Source organism: Gymnogyps californianus, chromosome 7 (assembly GCF_018139145.2).
Source record: "Gymnogyps californianus isolate 813 chromosome 7, ASM1813914v2, whole genome shotgun sequence".
NCBI lineage: Eukaryota > Metazoa > Chordata > Aves > Accipitriformes > Cathartidae > Gymnogyps > Gymnogyps californianus.
Window position 1 is genome coordinate 36,480,382 of NC_059477.1, and position 21,162 is coordinate 36,501,543.

A 21,162-nucleotide genomic window follows, 5' to 3' on the forward strand; every position below is an offset into this window, starting at 1 on the left:
TTTTTACAGGAATTCTTACCCAAATATCTAAGCATCGCAGCTATATGATAAAAATAGGAGAGAAACAGTAAGATTTCCTTCAAAACCAACATGTTCCAAGACAAGTGGAAAATGTCATCACATCTCTAAATTCATAAAATAAGAAAGCTTTAATTAAAAATATTTTCACACAAATGAGAATGGAGGTCACAGCCTGACAAAGAAAGTGACTTGTGCGTACGTGTTAATGCATGCAGAAACCGCGTCTGCATACACACCCCCACACAAATTTGCCTCCAAAGGAAAATGAAGCATCTCTGCAAATTCAAGGTAAGGTTACATGACAGACAGATCCTCTCTGGAACATGAAAGCTTTATTCTCGTCATTTACTCCTCTGTCCAAAAATCAGAGACCCATAATACATTTTCTGATGCTCACTAAAAGTAATGTCCAAAGCTTCAAAAATGTGGGAGAAAAAAATCCATTACACTTCTCACTGCATGTATTCAATATTGGTGGTTTCCAGACTTTCTGGACAAATAGATCCCTTCAGTTGCAGTATTTCTCCTACATCTACCTTATCATCAACCCTGTAATTCATGACTTCATTAATTAATTCATTTTAAAACACAAGAGGCAACACAATTCTATGGATCGGTTGTTGGAAAACACTGCTCTACATCGCAAGTATTGAAAACACTAGCACAAGGGATTGTATTTTGAACCCTGAGGATTAATATATATCTCAATTACTTGAAAAGAGACTTTTCCCCATGATAGTAGGAAGTGTATAATTAATACAAATACAGAATTGTATAGTAAGTGTATAATTAATTCACTGGCTAACTCTCCTGACACAGAATGTCATTTTTCAGGGCAGGCTTCTTTTTAATTCTAATATAAATATAAAGTACTGTGCACAGGGAAAACCCTAAGTTTACCTAACAGTGACAATTTCTGAACTTGCTGTTAACTGCAGGAGATGGAATCTACAGTTAAAAGTTGTGTAAAAGTATCAATTCAGTGCTCAATAGTAACTTGCAAAAATGAACATATTGTATAAATCCCTGGTGACCCCTATACCTTGAATCCTGTGGGCTCTTCAGGCTTCCTCGTCTAAAAATGGAGATAAAACTAAGAAGAAAGGTACAAAGAAAGTCAGTGATGACCAAAGATGGGCCTTTAGCCTGACCCAGTATGGCCACGGTTGCTGTTGCATATAGAGAACACACACACACGCAGGAGTCAGAATTCCAGACAAACACTTATCATTAAACTTATCCATATTTTAAACCAATTAATCTACCTAGTCATTGATATCCTGCCTTACAGGCTATCTCAAAGTTAACTACAGTCCTTGGCATATCAAGCAAGGGAACTAAAAGGAGAAATACACCATTTCTGTGTTTCCCAAGGTTTTGAAGCGCTCAAAAGAATTACAAAAAACATTGCCTGTGCTGAAAGCCTGTGTAGTGACATAGACTACCTATTATTTATTTTTACATAACACAGAGAAAGAGGTAAAACAAATAAAAAGCAGAAAAGAAAGGGAGAAGCAGTACTAAGAAATGCAGAAAGTCAGGAGCTCTAATTGTCCTCTCTTCTATGCCAGTGCAGATCAGGAGCGCTGTCATTCACAGTGTTTCAACAAAATTACATTCGGCATGGAATAAAAGAGAATTCAAATAGATGACTGAAAAATGCCTGACTGAGCTAAACCTGAGCTCCTGTCCTGTACATTAAGTAGCTCCTCTCTGCAGTCTAACAAGAAACTGGACATTTAAGCCCTTTACAGGATGGGGTAGTTGAGCTGGAAATGCCATTAACGTGTAAACCTGTCATTCTCCTTTTGGTTCTCCGAATCCTGGTGAGGATCGTCAGACCTGCGGCTGAAATCATCATATGAAATGACAACAATACTGAAGACTCCTGTTTCTAAATGTCCACATAAGTAAAAGAAAATCTGTGTTCAAAACATTTGAAAAAGTATTTAAAATTATTTCTTAGTCATGTGAATTTTATATCCTTTCTTATCAGTAGTATTTTCATGAAAGCAACTCTTCTGAGATCCACTTCAAGGACAACAGAATCTCCACATTAAAGATCTCATAAATTCTTTCCAAGGGAATATCTTTCTTGCTACATGCATATTAAGAACTGACAGATGTGTAACCGATGTATCTTATAGGCAACAAGAAATACAATGAGCTTTGCATAATTGATCCAGAATTATTCAGAAGTGACTGACTATGCTTTTAGGATTTTAATCATAGCACCTTACAATTAGTAAGAAGATTCTTAATTGCTTGGTCTGTTTCATTTCTTAAATTATAGTTGTCCATATCATACTATTTTCTCCAAAACTTACACAAATTAAAATGAACTCAGAGAAATTACAACGGCTCCCAATTTTCAACTCTGACAAAGTCACTGCAGTTTACCACAAACTAAGATGTAAAAAGAGACCTTATAGTTCTGAGAATGATTCAGTCAGTCATGATGCTCTGCACTAACATTACGTTAATCTTGAATCCCCCATGAACAGTAGAGCAATGCATTCCAAGCCATTTCTGTCTTCGAGACTGACAATACTAGCTTTGTGTTCAGCATCTGAACACCAAGAGCAACATTTTCCAGTTGGGTTTTAGCCACATTATCTCCCCTAAAATTGAAGTCACACATCTAAAATTTCACAAGACGCTTTGAAAAGTACCCACATCTTCAACGACCTTTGCTTCAAGAAAGACTAATAAAGACGTAAACTGTACCGAAAAAATCATGTGGTTATGACTCACAGGTGAAACTCATGTTGAAGCATATGTCCTCTTAATCTAGTGCAGAGCTCTTCACCTTAATTTTATACCAGTTTGGGACACCAGTGGAGTTACACTACCTTTCCTTGGTCTTAATGTTCTGTTCTTGCTCACACCACGAGGATACTTCCGGGGCATCAGAGTAGCACGTTAATATGAAATCCCAGTAAAACAGAAATCACCATCAGAAAATATTTCAGGTCACTATTTTGATGCTGAACTGGTTACTTCACTGCTATGCAAAAAGCCATTAGCAGAAATTGCTGTTCTATATGTCCACACATTATAGCTAAATTACATGATATTACAGAAATTAGTATCATTAGCAATTAGTTCATTGGTGGTCCAAGAAGTAGAAGACAGCACCCTAGATAAAAGAGTAGAGGCAGAAACTTCTCCTCCTTACTGATTTAATTTGAGCAGATTTCCACTCTGCTAAGATGCTAATGATACCGCCTGGGCAGCTTGCAGATTAGCTGAGAACATACTCGATCAGCAAAGACCCAAACAACTGGGAAGAATGACTATTTCTGCTGAGACACGGAGCAGCTAAGGGAGCATTACGCAAAAGAAAATCAGCATCAGATTCAGGCACAGCTACAGCAACTGAAAAGGTTTCTATTAAACATGCTTTTCCCCCTACTATTTTTAATTTAGTAACTCTTAGGCGTAATACCTCACTGGCCATGACATGCAGCAATAATGCTGTTCGCTCGGTCTCCCCATTTTTCAGTGTTATTCTTAGTTTACACAGAGATATCTCACCTGTCATGCAACCCTTACTGAATCAGTTTCCCACAGTGAGATGTACTGAAAGACTTTGAAATGAGAATCCTTGCCATGTCAGTTAAGAGACACTGAACAAAAGTACCATCTTTTTTCATCTCTTGTCCTAACCTACTTTCCAGGCAGAACTGCAAGGTACGAAAATCCTTTACGTGTGTCCATGTGGCTTTTACTCTGCCACTAGTCAGCCACAGTCCATGCCCTGCCAGATACATCTTTCAAACTGCTGATAGTACTTGAGTGCCTAAATGAGCGAGAAGAGTCAGCCTGATGTCACAGGAACAAAACTATTTATCCTGATGCTGTGTCAAAGGTAAGCAGTACCCACCCTAACTTTTACCTACTTGACACAGTTCTAGCGCACCAAAGTCTGAATCCAAGGCAGTCTGTGACAAAATGGATCTGTACAAATTATTCTTACAGGACACTTGAAATGTAATGGGATCTTCTCTTCGGGGATACCTTTCTGTAGCTCTGATTTCATATTTTTTTCCTGCTGTAAATGCATTTCAAAAATTAAAAATAAAGAAGCACAACACATCTGCAAGTCATAAATAACTTTGATGCTCCAAATAGGAGACATTTCTCCCCATGTAAGAAACAGAGCCCTCACCTGTAGACAGTACCTGTAATGATGGAAGAGTGAAATACAGATGACACACCTTTTAAACTTTTGTTCCTACTGCCAGAATTATTAGGGCGTTTGCCCACAATGAATTAGACTGAAACATCCAAATTAATCTGATCTACACTACCATAAATTCACCAAATGCGTGTTTGGTGAATTATTATTGCAGCCTCCCTTCTTACTTTACTTCTGCTTCACAGAGTCAAGACTATATTTTTCATTCTCTCACTAAATAGGAGTCAAACTGTAGCCAGATGCACTGTTTGGGTACGGCCAAATTAAGAGGTTGTCCTTTAGCTGGCCATCACTGTAGGGTCTCCCCTCACCCTTACCAGGATCTCCTTCAGCCTTACTGGCACAATGGCATCCATGCTCACTCCCTAACCCAGTTCTGTCAAAATGTTTTGGTTGAGTTTAAGAACTGACTAGTAAAAGTGTTTAAGCTAACCTAGATCAATTTGACAGAACCAGGCTGGTGAACAACTACATGTGCTGTTATGCTAGCAGAGCTGAGGAGGCAGTAAATTATGAAGACTGGAAAAGAGGAAAAGTAAAATGCAAAGAGAACATGAATCACCTGCAGTCAAACAATGCACCTGGCTGCAATTCACTAATGCATCAGTTCATGGGCTTTTGCTACGCTACTCATCTTTGCCCAAATTTTGCTAAACTACTGAAAATAAGTTTCTGTAGTTGCCCAGCTTCTTGGAAGTTTCCATGAGAGCACAGGACCCAGTAGGTCATCTGCAGTGCTAACAGTGGGTAACAAGCTGAAATTCCATTTTGGCTTTTTTTTTCCAGCTCTGCCTCCATCTCCTGGTTGAAAGCGAGGAGTTTAGGTTTCTCTCTAGTGACATGTTGAGAATGGTATTTGGCAGGGTGAAGCCCCGATGCAAAAGTCTGCACACACTTACAAACAGACCAAACTTCATGAAGGCTGAATACAAAAGGTCCAAGTCAGGTTATATATACAATAACTGAACTGAAGCCTCATTTTTTTGGGGCACATTAGGAATAATCTTCTGGGAGTGGAACCATTGCCAAATGGCTCTCCCAGTGAGTAGCTGGTTTGGATGAGTAGAACTCAGGGAAGTTAATACCCAGTACTGAAAGGAAGCAAGCAGGACAGGACAGAGCAGAGCTGAGAGAAAGGCCGCCGGGGAGAGCTGCTCTATAGGCCAGGTAGGGGCTGGCTTTCATAACCAAAAGAAAGCAGAGAGCAGGAGAAAAGCCCTTTGTGATACTCCATGGTGAGCCAGTCAAAAAGCCAGCTCTTTCACCCAGCATGCTCTCCTCACCTGTTTCATTCCTGCTACTCGTACATGGCTCTGGAATTGGAGGCAAGAGCTGGAAAACAAAAAAATACAACCCAAAACCACATTTTTTTCACCTTAAAAATAAAATACTGAAGCCATTGGAGTAGTAAACTGTGGAAACATTCTCCTCATAAAATTCTACTACTTTCATTAAGCCCAGAGAGACCTCCTCTCTGTAAGTGAACACCTACAGTCCTGTATAAAATCTTTAAGTGATTATGCTGAGAAAGATTTGGTCCATAAAGGTAACCATGGAGAAGAAGAGATGGGGTCAAGCCTATAAAAACCCATAAAGACTAGATTCCATCACATAAGGAAAAAATACTGCTTGAAGACTAGGGCCAGTATGTGCAGCCAGGCAGGAAAGGCACCTGCTACAGCTTCGCCAAGTTCAATGGGGCTTGTTGAAAGGAGACACTGGCCTTTCTCAGTCTCACTGGCAGTGTAGGGAATAAAGAGAACATTTTAAAGAACATGAATCACCTTACCACTTCTGGAAGCACCTTCTTCGCAAGATCATGGATGGCTTTGATCACAATACATATAGATGACAGGAGGAATATGACACCCAAGATAACACAAGCTCTGGGAAAAAAATGAGAAAAATAAAAAGAAATGTTAAGAACATATTTGGAGTTGTCAACTCTCCCACTGCTGAAGGATAACACACAACAGAATATTAATAATAAAAAAATCTTAAGGAGCTAAAGATAGAGACTTGCATTAAAGAAGAGAATGAAAAGAAATGTCCAGTTCCTCTCCAGTTCTTAAAACCTAGATTATACTGAGAAGACAGGGCAGACCAGATGATGTTTCAGAGTGAGAGAGAAAGACATGTCTCTTCTGCTTCTGATGATTTCTCATACAGTCCTCTAGAGGTCTGTTTCTCTGTTTGTTTGTTTTGCTAGGATCTCGCATTAGAAATAATCAAAGGAACTTCATTCTCTTTACCAAACCAGGACAGATGTTTGGTAAATCTGGTCAGTAGCATAAAAGAACCTGAAACATCTGTTTCCTCCCCAAATCTCCAAGAAAAAAGATTTTAAGTGCAGATATTAAAAAAAAATCAGCAGGTTAGGTGCATCACTTTGTAGGCTGTCCAAGGATCTCTCAATACCTAAATAAGGATCAGAGTTTCATCAGATTAGGTGCTGTGCAGAATTAGACTCTCTATTCCTGCTCTGCAGAGCTTACAACCCAGTCCTATAAAAAGCAAACAAATGGGTTAATGAAGAGAAGATAAAGTAACAGAGAATAATTAACAGAGAATAATTAAGTTTTGTATAGGACACAGGCACAATGAGGCTTACAAAGCACATAATGCATACCCAGAACTTCACAGTAAAAAAGAAAACTCTTGCTTTTGTTCAAACATACAGACTGATACTACTCTCAGATGGAGTTCCTCTTGCCATGAAATACTATAGGATATAAGGCTTTGACTTTCTCTACACAACCAATAATAGCCAGTCTATTACAGAATTGATAACTCCATAACTCCATTTTACTAACAGCTCTTCATATAAAATTCTATTACTATAGATAGATATACAGTAAGAGCAATTTTAATGTTTAAAGCACGAAATAGTTAAGAAGTGATATCTATATGTACATTTTTTTCTTCAAAAGTTGTATTTCCTTTGTTTGTTATTCATCATTTGGTACCTATCTGTTAGCTCAGTTTACGGATGCTATAATTATTCCAGTAGCATGCTACTATTTTCAACAACTCAGACATCAGGCCATCTGGTGGTTGGCAGCACATGTAATGTTCACATCAGGCCCAATCTAGAGACTGCAGTTGAACTGGCATTGCTCTGCCTAGGTCAGAAGATGCAGCTGCAGCAGTGGTGCAGGTGAGTAGCTGGTCATTTTATTCCCCAGCACAAGCAACACTAAACCATGCTGTGCACAACCCACATAATCCTACAGACAAGTCCTCAGTAAAGGGGCTGCCCTTCTACAGAGGAGTACAAACAATGTAGAGGCTAGCATCCTTCCTAGCAACAGAGTGGTATGCTAGATGAGGTACTCGTCTCAGGTAGGCAAAACTCTGCCACACCAATTTTAAGAGATGTAAATTGCAACGCAGCCCTCATTCTTGTTAAACATAACCTGTTTTAAAAAGTCGGCAGAAAAGGCTTTACACAGTCTGATTACCCTAGAGTCCTTCCCCTAGGCTCAAACACAAGAACAAAAATATGGCCCATCATCTGTGATAGAGGAAGAAACTCACAGGATGGATTCTCTGCAATCCTGCAGTGATAGGTGATCATTAAATGGTAATATGGATGGGAGGAAAGTTCATCTCCCAAAAAGAATGAGTAAAATTGGAACTTAGAGCGCTTTCCATTTTCTATTGCATATTTGCAAGCATGTCCCTGTTCTGCAACAGATTCTTTTCAGAGATTTGCAGTTTCATTCTGTCTGAATGGATCACCGCACAGAGATCTGTCCGGAGCCTCTTGACCTACTTTTGTCAAACTCAAAACTTTTCAGTACCACCTTTATGTATTACTTCTGTAATATTTAGCACTGCCATAATCTAAGAAGCTTACACGGCACAATCCTTCACAACAGATTCTGTTGTAATGATTATTTTACTTTTTTGGATGAGGTACCGAAACATATACCAAAAGTTCTGCTCATTTACCTGGGACAAATGCAGGCCTTAGGTAACTTGAACACAGAACTGGTCCACAAAAGTTGGCTGACTTGCCTAAGGCCATTTGCTGAGCCAGTGACAGGTTGACGTAAGATACATACACTTCATGCAAGAATATGCTGACATTTCATCTGAAAGCAACACTGAAAGAAAAGCTTTTCTATCATTCCCAGCAGGCTTAAACCAACACAGCCACAAATCTGTGAGCTGGAAAAATAGATTAAACTTCCTTGTGCCAATACGTATTGTTGAATGCCAAGGGTATGGGGGAGAGAAGACAGTGAAGCACCATCACTTTGCCTGAGCATACCTTCTATTCCCTGCACACATCTTCTGAGGAAGACAGGCGAACATTCCCTAAGGGCCTGACAGGAGCCTTGCTGGCACAGGTCTAACGTGTCCAGGGAACCAGCACTTGCCCTGACCACTGGCTGGATTCGGTTCTCACATCTGTTGGAGAGTCTGGGGTTATCTCTGTCAACTCTCCAACCACCCAAGCCTAACAGCAAATATTTTCCATCTTTGCCTATGCCCCTAGATAAGTAATGACTTCAGCAATCTTGAGCCGCTTCTCTTATTCCCCAGATCAGTTTTACTGTGTCAAAAGAATTCCCATACACCTACTTAACCAGAAATAGCCAGAAGTAGAAAGAAAAAAGGAAGATGTTAGTAACAGTGACAGGGGTATTAATAGCAGACAGAAATGCAGTCTGAGGTTTGAATCAGCGTTCAGTTACCATATTTAGCAAGCCTAGCTTCTCCTTTATATCCTGGCTTTTGGAATCCATAGCCACGCAAAATTCATGAGTAATGTCATAGTACTTTAAGTGCAAAAATACATGTTTCTTGTCTTCTTGAGTGTATTGATTTATCTGCAAAACCACTAGAACAAAATACTGCATAGTGTCTTCTTTCAATCTCATTTTCCAGAAAAACAATTTCTATCTAGACTGCAAATCATGCAAAATTCAACTACAATTGTACAAAATAAGAAACCTCCAAAAATTAAGCTGAAATTTTAACTGTAGTACATAAAAAACAAATTGTAATTGGTTATTGTAAGCTTGCTTTATTTTCAAGCCATTAGACAAGGAAAACTTTAACACAAGCCTGCTAACTTCCATCTGCTAACAGTTACTCAACTGCTTTGTAACTAAATAATGTTTCCAACTGCACACAAAGGGTGTTAGTGCCAAGGTTGTTGGCAAATGCAATTTCATTAATAACATTCAATTAAATTAGATGAGCCAACTGCCATTTCTAAACAAGCTCAAGTCAACTCAGAAGTACCCATAAAAATTCATGAAAGAGGAGTTATACAGAAGTGAGGTTTGACTGAAAACCTAGTGAAGATTTTACAGATACCCCTGGCTTGGAATCACTGTAGTGTAATAAATGTTCCTCAATCTTCAGGTCCCCCATGATCACTGTCAGCAACTCTGGAGTAACTGGTGGTCCATCTAATGCCCTCATATTCCAGAACATCGGTATCTTCTTGCTAAGCCATGAGGGTACTCTCTGTCCAGCGACACCCATGATGAACACATCTCCACGTATCACCAGTACCACTTACACCTCCAGCAGCTATTGGAGATCGTGTACTCATTTTACAGCCATTCCTATGTGAGTTAGTATAAGAGCTTCCCACTAAATATCTACAACATCATTAGAGATATAATTGATCTATAACGCAAAATAATTGATCACTACAGGTTTGACAGGCAACAGAAAAGATCTAATGAAGAATGCATGAATCTGAAATCTGCCTGAGTTCCATGTAATATATTGCTTCTAAAAAGAAAGAGGAACAATTTAGTCAAAACATTTTAAAACATAATGGAAAACCATGATTTGATTTTCAGAAACAATAAGCTTTCTGGAATCTTTCAGAATGCAGTATAGTATAAAGAATAATAGACTAATTCAGAAAGGACAAGGTGAGTGCATCTCTCTGATATCCCAGCAATAATAAACTTTTAGGTCAACTAAAGCTCAAACTTCCAAAGGTTTTTTTCTTAGAGCAATGGCACTTGGAACGTGAGAGTAATTAAAACTATATCATTAAGTTGTCGGTAAGGAGAATTTAATTGCTGTAGGTCTTGGTAGCAGATCATGATCTGCCAAAGATACTTCTTGATGTGTTTTTGATGCAGTATTTCTATCTGAAAATCCAGAAGATGAAGTATAATTCATTGTATTAAAAAATGAACTCATCAATTTTGCCAACTTTTCAATATAACTTTGTCACAGATGAAACATACTGTTAAATCAGTTGTACTGCAGCCTCAGGCATTGAGAATTAAATTATTTGGACTTTCAAAACTGCCAAAGACTTTATACAGCTTTTGAGCTTCAGTTACTGCTAGTTCACTTCTAGTGGAACTCAGAAACATGATTATGTCTAAATCCTAAAAACTAAACTCATGTCTCCAATCTAAAGCTTGGTTCTGGGTGTGCTACAACTTGACAATTTCCCAAAGAAATTCTTCCGAAAGCAGTACTACAACCCATTTATATTTATACAACCCTATAAATATCCATTTTGTATTACACCAGTCCTGGATATTTGCACTTACACCCATCAAAATAACATCAGTGTAACTGTATTACATGACATACAGCTGCCACCTCATCTTTTCCGTAACACGTTCCCTGTACAGAGCACTAATAGACACAATTCTTTATTTTGATGACAAATTCTCACAACTCATAAGGAAACCAGAAGAGGAAATCTATCACTGTAAGCACCTGATAGCATAAATCAAAAATTTGTTACTTTGCATAAGTTAATGGCTTTTAAGCAAGTAGCTAGGAAAAATACTGAGATTCAGGGGGTTCCATCTCCACAAACTGTCAATTTTCAAGCTGTTATTAGTAAGTTAACGTTTTTTTTCCTCTTTTTGTCACAAAATTAATTTCCTAAGGTGAAAAAGTCCAACTATTCAATTCATTTGCATCTAGCAGACACAGCAAAAAGCCTTCTAATTCATGGATTTATCCTTAATTCTGTCTTATATTTGTAATTATGTTACAATTCCCTACAGGTAGTGATAAGACTAAAATTCTGTAATATTTCCATCATAGAACCAAAGACTAATCTCACTCTGATCTCTACGGTGATTAATCTTCAATGTAATAAAGCAATTTTACCTTTAGCAGGGCTCTTGCCACACTGAAAACTCTTTACATGAGTTGACCCATTCCAGCCAAAGGGACTGCTCTTCCATGTAAGCAGCAGTCAGCCTGAAGACTGCAGATTTAGACTCTCAGCTACTTGTTTTGTAACATTTTGTAAAAAATAAATAGATATCAGTAATAAAGTTACAAATACACCCCCAGTGACAAGCTCTGCTATATACTGCCTCAAAAGAGGTCCAGGGTAAGCTACGCAAGGGTGACTGATAACAGAATTTTCCTCGTATCAAATGACTGCTATAAAATAGCCACTGTAAGCAGCTTCCCTTCTTAATTATCATCCTGCTATCTTTCTGGCAAATAGAATACAGTAACACAGTACCAACGAGGGTTTGTAATGAAGCTCTTGGCAATTACTCCTCTCAAGTCAATCTGCTCTCATATGCAGCAAAGGTGGTGCAACAGAATTAAGGATTCAGAAAAAATTAGTGATGCATACAAATACAATCTGCAAAAATGTGTTAACTTTCTCTTAGCAGCTCACAGAGACAGTTGTTTTGGGGCAGTGGAGAGGGAAAGGGGTCTCACCTACTTGGTAGTATATCTGTTACATCCTGGAGCCTATTTTACCACCACACTTCAAGTTCATTAAAATAGTCCCTGAAATGTGACAACACCGTGTGGAATAAAACAAGATTGTCAGTAGCAGTCTAATTACTTCCCAGTTTTGTTAACATATGATACAACTAAAATGCAATATTAAAAACCTAACCTTCTTGTCAAATACTGCACTATTCTCCCACCTTTTTTATTCATTGTTGTATCTCAGATTACTTGATCTTTTTTGATTACATGGGTTATTTGGTTTTTTATTACTTTTACCAATATAAAGAACCTCACAGAACCATAGAACAGCCCAGGTTGGAAGGGACCTCAAATCATCTGGTCCAACCTTTCATGGGAAAGGGAGCCTAGATGAGATTATCTAGTGCCCTGTCCAATTGCATCTTGAAAACCTCCCACGATGAGGACTCTACCACGTCCCTGGGGAGGTTGTTACAATGATTGATTGTTCTCACTGTAAAAAATTTCTTTCTTGTATCAAGATTACTTACCTTATTCATTGAAAACATCACTTACCTTATTCATGGAAAACATTTTAATAATTTCAGCAGAGCTACAGAAGTAAACGTGACAAAGAGAACTGTGAGAAAAGTCATTATAAACCGCTAGCATTTGTATTAATATTCTTGAGGTAGAAACTATATTCTCACATTTGCAAAGCTGCCATCAAAACAAGCTTCAGTTCCTCATCCAATTCTCTCGCAGCTACAATACTATAAATAAAAGATAATACTCCTAATTCCTACATACAATTCTGTTACCTTCCAAGAGCCGGTTTACTCTAGTTTGTTTTAATTCTTTATTTTCTTGGTTGTTAAGAATCTTACCATGATATATTTTTCTAAGAGAAATGAGTTTTCCACCATGGGAATAGTGGAACAGTTTGCCCAGAGAGGTTGTGGAGTCTCCATCCTTGGAAGTTTTCACGGCCTAACTGGATAAAGTTCTGAGTAACCTATTCTGATCTCACAGCTGACTCTGCTTTGAGCAAGAGTCTGGGCTAGAGACCTCCTGAGGCCCCTTCCAACCTGAATTATCCTATGATCCTATGAATTTTTACTCACAAAATCTTTATTTCTGCAGACTCTGTCAAGATCTTTCAGCACTAATGGCTCCTAATAGCCCACAGAAAAGGAAATGTTAAAATCTCTACAGGCTGTTTTCACCGCTGGAGTGAAGAGGTAGTGCTAAAACTATTACTTTGCAAGGAACTGTAACTTAGCATTAAAATGAGCTGCAGGCCAATAAGAGCAATACGAGCTCTAAGCCCAAGAGTAATGTGAGCTTTTTCAGTGAAGCTGAGCAAATCAGTTTTATAATGGATACGGGATTTGATCTCTGAATAAACCCACTAATGAAACCTCTGGAGTTTAAGTAAGAAAAAATTTAAATGATAAAAGTAGTTAGTTTAATAAAAACTATAAATGTGCTAATTCCTGTTTCCCTATGATTTGAAAGGATTTTAGCATTAGTGGGTGACAGAGTGAATATCATATATGGAATCATTCAGGGGAAGTCATATGGCACAACACACAAGGCAATTGCCCAAGAGGTTTTTGCTATGTCAGGAGTTAGAAAAATATTTTTGAGCATACAGTATTCATTCACTTTTTAATTCTGTATCTCTCTATACATTTTTCTCAATTGTCTTCTGTGTCTAGCCACATGACAGGAATCCTTCTGTATCTCTTCGCTTCACTGGTACTCTTGTTTTCATTCTTTTTTCCCATAACCAAATACAAGTTACATTCTGTGAATGCTTCGTCATTAGTAACTTGGAGCTTGCAATAATCTGCACCACATTTCTTCTAGATAAGAGGCAGTCAGCCTGTTTAAACAAAGCTAGGCCTACTTTCATTTAATATTTGTATTATGGCAGCTCTTATAGTCTGATTACAGTAGCCAAGTATAAAATTCCAGTCACAGCCAGCCCAAGATTTCTCAAGCATTGGCAAAATTGAATGCTGATACTCAAAGGGTGAGAACTCGGGAGGAAAAAGCTCAGGTTTTGGTCACCAACAAATGATTTTCTGGTGGCAAACCAGTGGGTTCTGGCCCATGGGGATGAAGTGGAGCACGGCAGAGAAAACAGAAGAGGACTCAGAACTAAGTCAGTGGACAAAGAATATGGAAAGGGAAAAAGTCAGAGGATGTTTCGGAGAGAAGGGGCTGAAAGTGTTTGTTCAGGTTTGCAGTCATTTGGGGCACCAAGGGATGGCTGTGGATGTTGCAGATGTGGGCCTCTCTTTGCTTTCTCTTCCCTTGATCTCAACTGCAATCCATGTCCTTCTGAGACCCACAGTTTTTCTTCTCCTCACAGCTACCTTCTCCTCCACAGCAGCCTCTGTTTGCTATCTACATATCCTAATCTGCTGTCACACAAGTGAGGAATAGGAGGAATTGAGCAAGGATCATTCCTGCCCCCAAGGAAGAGTATGTAAAGAAGCAGGGGAGAGGCCTAAGCAGCCATGCTAGGAATGTCTGCCTGCACAGCAATAGCCACCCCTGCACACACCCCAGACACAGCAGGGGCAGGTGATAGCAAAACCTCTATGGCTGGGTACTGTATCTCTACGGCAGGAAAGGGCCTGTTCAGTCTGCTGCACACTGTGCCACAAGCACAGGTCTGCTGCCCATTATTTTAAAAAGAGGCATTAAAATTACAGTGCAGCTGTTCACTAACATTTGTTCTTTGCTACCCATTCTGCAATATTGCTGAGATAAGTCTAGCCACATTTTTCATTAGGATGTCATCCAGAACTGTGAAGACTGTAAAATCTGCTTCAAACCCATTAAAGTGCTTACTCTAACAAGAACAATTACTAGCCACTGTGGCATATTACTGTAATACACAGCCAAAAGATGCAATATCAGCCTCAGTCTTGAGATTCCTGCTTCTTTGTCATGCTCTACTGCTAATCCTAAGCTTCTTTGCGTCCAATTAGACAGTTATATTGCTTGTTTATGTTTGCAGTGTAGCTTATCTATTATCAGGTTTAGTTACTGAGGAGGGCTTGGACACCAAACTGTACAGAATCACAGCTGTTCAGAGTATTTACAGCTGCCTGTTGCTGGGTGAAGAGGGAATAGAGTCACTTTAAGATGCACTTTAAAAGGATCGAAGTGGGCTTGCTGTTCATCACACATGTTCCATAATCCACCTCCAACTGCGAGAATCCAGATCAGCATCGTTACAGCTACTCCTTTTTCTCACCATAAAAAAAAAAAAAAACCAGATTACAAAATAAAGAGAATTCAAGTAATAGTCCAAGTTATCATTGAAAGCAGATTTCTCAATTATTATGTTAAAAATATACTGTGTTATCACATGGTCTAACCTCTTCTTAAAGAACATGAAGGGGAAATGCTGTTTGTATCTGAGACTCAGATTAGCTATGCTGGGGATCCATTTCATGTTGAAAATGTTATAGGCCTTCTAAAACTTTTGTTATCCTCAGGAGTTCAACTAGTCACTATAGAACAGGGTATTTACATCCTTTAAAATCATGCAGCTGAACTGGGGCAACAGTTCCATAAATAATTTGATTCTCCAGGTATTAAGTATCTGTCAATAAAAGCTAACAGACATTTCTACACCTTGGAGATTTTGAAAACTCTTACAACCTATTTTCTAGTTCCTGGTCTGCACAGACTGTACAGTTGCACTTGTGGTACACCTGCCTTATAACCATCCTCCCAGCTTGTGAAGAGCTGATCACTGCTCCTAGCCTTATAGCAGGTGATCGGAGATTCTGTCATTCCCCTGAAGCTGGAAATTAAAGCCTTTTGACAATTTCTGTAACATTCATTTTTATGGTGATTATCAAATTCCTGTACAGAACAACACCATATCCCTGATTTTATATATATCTATATCTATGTGCAAATACTAGGCAATATACACAAATACTGCCTAATCAACTACCAGTGAAGTAAAAGGGAAGGCTTTCATAAATTAAATAGATTTTGGATATAGCTCCAGTAAAATCATTGCCAAGTCTACAGATGCCACGCTTTTAGAAACAGATTTTAGAATGTATAAATATATACATTTGCTATTTCATATTTAATATAAATCCTATGTGTGAGGATTTTGTGTGTGTGCGTGCATACATGCATTTCTGCCTGAATAAGAGCAAAGTTTATGATTGCTTCACTTTTGCCTGAATATGGGATAACGGATTTATAGAGAAATGATGCAGTTTAATAAGTCAGCCTAATGAAGCACCTCTAAAACATGTATCTAGCACTGTACTTGAATGTAGTATTTCAGCTAAATACTTCAGAAGAAAGAATGGTTTAGAAGTTGTCAGTGTGGTTAAAAAGAAACTATATTTCTCCTCCTATAAAGCAGATATCCAAGCACAGGTGAACATTTATTTTGTAAACTCTGCACTGTGCTCCACTGGGTAGGAGAGACATGCATGTGCCATGTGAGGACCAACTCATGGTAGCTGAGAACTAAACAAGAGCTGCAGAGGTAGGTTCTTAGCTATTTGCAGTTTGTAGGCTATCTCCATGCATTTGACATTTTTCCAGATCACTTAGCTATTCCATTCACTCATCACAAAAGAGTTTTTCCTCCAGCCACAGAGGTTTGCCCTGAACTGTAGGTAGGTGTGGATTTTGCCATCTGTGCTTCAAGTCTCTTTCGTATGTATGGCATAGATAAAATTATCCACAGTTTTTTCAATGTGACTGATATGTTGGATCTGAATTGAGAGGATTATTTTCATTCAACACTACCTAAATAGACAGTGCTCATTTAGTCGGGCTAACCAGTACAGCAGAGCCAATCCGCACATGAAAATTTAAACACAATACATGGCAGTATTTGAAACACTAATATGCCTATTTGCTGTACTGCCCCGTTTACCTGAAGAAGCTACTTACAATCAAAAACTGAACGCAAGGCATACTCTGTGGAAAGGTAACTGACAGAGAGTACGTACCCAGGAGGCTGTCAAGCAACCAAGGAAAGGGATTGGTACACTGGTAATGTTGTAGTCATTGGGTATTATAAAAAGGCTGTTGATATCATTAATATGCTTCATAAAATGTTTTTAAATATCCTAATTCCCATGTCATACTGTTACATAGCCGTAAGTTTCACCCCTAGTGCATGAAGTCCTAGAATATCCTTGTTTCCCTCCTTCCTCTCTTCATTACATATCCCTATGTATGGATAATGCATATATATAGATATCCACATAGTGGATTCCTAGAGTTGTCTGACAACTGAAAACCCCAGTGAACCACCACCAGGTCCTTCTTTCATCAGACAGAAAAAAGGCACAACAATGCTGAGCACTTATAAACTGAAGCTATATATATACACACAGATTAGAAATAAGATCTACATCTTTACCATTGAGCTTAATTAAACATAAGGGCAGGGTAGTGAAGGATCTAAGAGATTTTCTAACTGTTGCATCCAGTATTCTAATTATGAGTCAGGTTTCCTATTTACTCCATCCCTGAGGAGTAGTCAAATATCTTTCTTAGAGATTGCTTTTAGCTCAAACTAAGTTAGAAATTCTTGGATTGAGCTCTTACAGTTGTGCTCTTCTGGATGTCAAAACAGATGAGAATACCAGTTCATTCTCCCCATAATTTAAGAACCTATTAGGAATCAAATCCTCAGGGCAGGCATTTTTCACTTGGCCAATGGGTTCAGCATTCTGACAGTATCAAATCCAGCTGCCACAGCTGAGCTAATGTACGGAGATGGAAGTTAAGTTACAGACACATAGCAAAGTTTTTAGATAAAGTCTAATTGCAAAGCTGCAAAGACTGCAACACCTTCCCAGTTCTTGATCCATTGTTTTTAAACCTAGCATAAGGTGAGAAAAGATAGGCAAAATAAATACACGAGCAGAGGTAACTGAAGCCACTTACTGTTCCAGGTAAAGCGTCATCCTACCCACAAAGAAAGAGCACTCCAGAATCATATGCTGCCCCACCGAAGATAGGAATGACTATTTTCTCCTGGCAAAAAGCTTTCGCAGCAGCAGGTGGAAATATGACAGATATCTGCACCCTTGTCTGCCACACAGTAGACTCCATCTAATTCTTGTTATTTTAATATCACTGCCAATGTTTCGGACGACAGCTTCACCGATATAAGAAAAAAAAGACAGATCTGCATTCCTTATGTACTATGACATGGCAACATAGAGCGCCACGAGTTCATTAGAAATTATTTGCCCATGATACAATGTAATTTTCTTCTTACAGTAATAAAGGAAAGAATAGTTGGAGTCTGACATATGCAATCAAAAAAAAAAAAAAACCCAAAACCACCAAAAAAAAAAACCAAACAGTGAAAGAAATGTGAGCTTTCTGCTCTTGGCATAATCCAGAATGCTCATTATGAGTAAGGTTTCCTATTTACTCTGGCACTGGGTTAAGAAAGATGTTGACAGACTGGTTTTTGGGAAACACAGAATTTAACTTGGTACCATCAACAAAATAATATATAATAAACACCAGCTGCAACTGTCAAGAATCACTATGTTAAATATGCTGTACAGAGTTAGTTTTTGCAATACTGAACATACAAGCTCAAACAAAACCCAATAGCCAAAAAAATCCTAGGAGCAATGGATCCTACAGGCATATGCAGATACCCAGTCCTGTGCTGCACTGTACAGAAATGCAAGATTGTAGCTCTGTAATGTAACAATAGGGATATTGCTTTATAGCCTAAGAAGTAGCACTACTGCATTTACTCCATTTGACCTGAGCAGGCTGCCAATGAACTCTGTTAGCTAACCATGAGCAAAGTCCTGTTTTCCTGAGCAGAGGGAATCAAATAAGAGATGTTTCCTTCGTTCACAGTTTTGAGATCTTTTCAACCAACTACACATAAAAAGCTCCACCTTTTACAGCTTTTTCATAAGGCTGTGTACCTGAAGTTTGTTACTCTGTTTTCTCGATCTTTCCTTTTTTAGTGGTATTTTTTAGTGGTATTTCTCACTTTCTCCTCACACACAGTTCCAGCACTGCAATCCAAGTCCTTCATTCCTGAATTTTACAGATCAAAGAGCTGCGCTTTGGCTGTATATCTAGTTACTAGTTCAGCCTCTCATGAGACGTTTTTCCAGGTCCCTAATGCTTCAGTCTTCTATTAAGAAATTACTTCTACTGCTATTTACTGGGTTTACTTATGCACATGAAAAACCACTGTTATCACATTAATTTCAATAAATTTCTTCCTTCAACAGAATTTAGATTTGCTTCAGCAGTCCAATAAGTTATTATGTTGCTAAAGATTTACTAAAGATCAGAATATTCAAGAATATTTGTACATTGGTTATGGAGAGCAGGAAGGGGGACCGTTCAGATTTCTTTGCGCATCTTGAATGGCTCAGTGATCGTTCAATGTTCAAATCACAAAACAGAAGATTGGATTCAGACCTTTAACCTGACAACTTGCTCTAATCGACCCTGCTTTGAGCAGGGGGTTGGACTGATGACCTCCAGAGGTGCCTGTCAACCCCAGCCATTCTATGGTGTAGCACTGCACAAAACTCTTACCATGAAGTAATAAGCTGTGCCTGGCCCGAAGCGCACAGGTCGTGGGTCTGCTATATTTTTTACAGGCTCTGGTTTATCAGCTACATCAGAATATATTCCTTCCTCTTAGTTTCTCCTCTTGTGAAGAAAAATACGGAATTGCAAGAATTTTATTTTGGTTGTAAATTTTAATCTTTTTTTGAAAATGTAGTAGCCTGTTTTTATCCTCTTTTATGTGACTGCCAAAACAGAAAGATGGTAAAGTGTGAAACTATCCAAAAAGTACCAGTAACAAACACATCAAATATTCATCCCAATCCTACATACTCTTTCATTAATGAGCCAGCTAGGCAGAATCAAGCAGTGTCTCATATGGCCTACAATCTCAAAGTGGTTTACAGCTGATCTTGGTGAATATTCATTATATTTTCAAAGCCACTTGGTATACTTAAAAATAAAGCATAAAAATTTCATCATAATTTCATCATAATTTAAGACATACCTTGAACATAACCAGATATATCTTTTCACCATGACTCAAGAAAAATTCTCATCAATAAAAGACTTGAAAAGCCTGCCAGCTTTAGCTTCTCAGGCCATCAATATCAAAGAATTTTCAAGAAGGGCAAATCGCAGAGGTAAGATAAAATATATTTTGCAGTTACTACATCTGAACCACCATGAGAATCAACAAAGATGTATATTGTATAACTTTGGTCACATGTACACTGAAAAAGTACTTTCTCATCTTGCCCCAGAAAATGAGAGAAATCAAACCATCTAGTAAAAATGAAACCCATTAAACTGAGTTAAACTCAGCAGGACAAATTTTCATGATAGTTTCAGCACTACAATTCCTCTGAAGTCAAATGGAAATGCATTGGTTCAGCTTAGCAGAACTTGGCACAGCAAGCAGTTTTGTACTGTTCATTCTGAGTACCAGCCCATGATCTGTTGCATCTCTAACTTCCATATGGCTGCATCTTAAGTAAGATTACGCAGTTCTTTTACATCTTAGCATTTTAGTCTAAGTATTTAATTCATAGCACATCATGAGTCAGGCTGTATTCTGTGTGTCTTTTTCTGGGGTTTTGTTTTTCATTCTATCTTTATGTTCTCTCCCAATGACGTCTAACAGTTAGGACTGGATCTAACGCTGCCATTCCATGAGAGGCTTCCCACTGATTTCAACAGATTTTGGATCAATCTCTTGCTGTCAAGTTTATGAAACAGGAAGTTTTATAAATTTGCAATACATAATTAATTGGCAATTCCACTTGGCTTTTGTCAAGAAGTTCAGGTTATTTTCAGATATGTTAGGATACACAGACAAATGTAATATTTAAATCAATAAAAGACAGACCTATAAATAAAGAACTAAACTGAAGTCACTCTGGCACATCTTACTCTGGTAAACAGTAGTAATGCTTTTGCAGAAACCCAGAGTTTTGCACAGGCTCCTTGTGCTGGTTTTGGCTGGGGTAGAGTTAATCTTCTTCATAGCAGCTAGTATGGGGCTATGGTTTGGATTTGTGCTGGAAACAGTGTTGATAATTCAGAGATGTTTTAGTTACTGCTGAGCAGTGCTTACACAGAGTCAAGGCCTTTTCTGCTTCTCACCCCACGCCACCAGCGAGGAGGCTGGGGGTGCACAAGAAGTTGGGAGGGGACACAGCCGGGACAGCTGACCCCAACTG

General features: G+C 38.5%; 1 protein-coding gene across 1 annotated transcript in view; it reads right to left on the reverse strand.

The window, feature by feature from the left end:
* TMEM163 (transmembrane protein 163) overlaps positions 1–21,162 on the reverse strand; it is a 103,299-nt gene that overhangs the window by 14,678 nt on the left and 67,459 nt on the right. Inside the window, exon 5 of the mRNA XM_050900390.1 lies at positions 6,012–6,108. Within this exon, the coding sequence (XP_050756347.1) occupies positions 6,012–6,108 (97 nt within the window). The remainder of the gene's footprint in view (positions 1–6,011; positions 6,109–21,162) is intronic.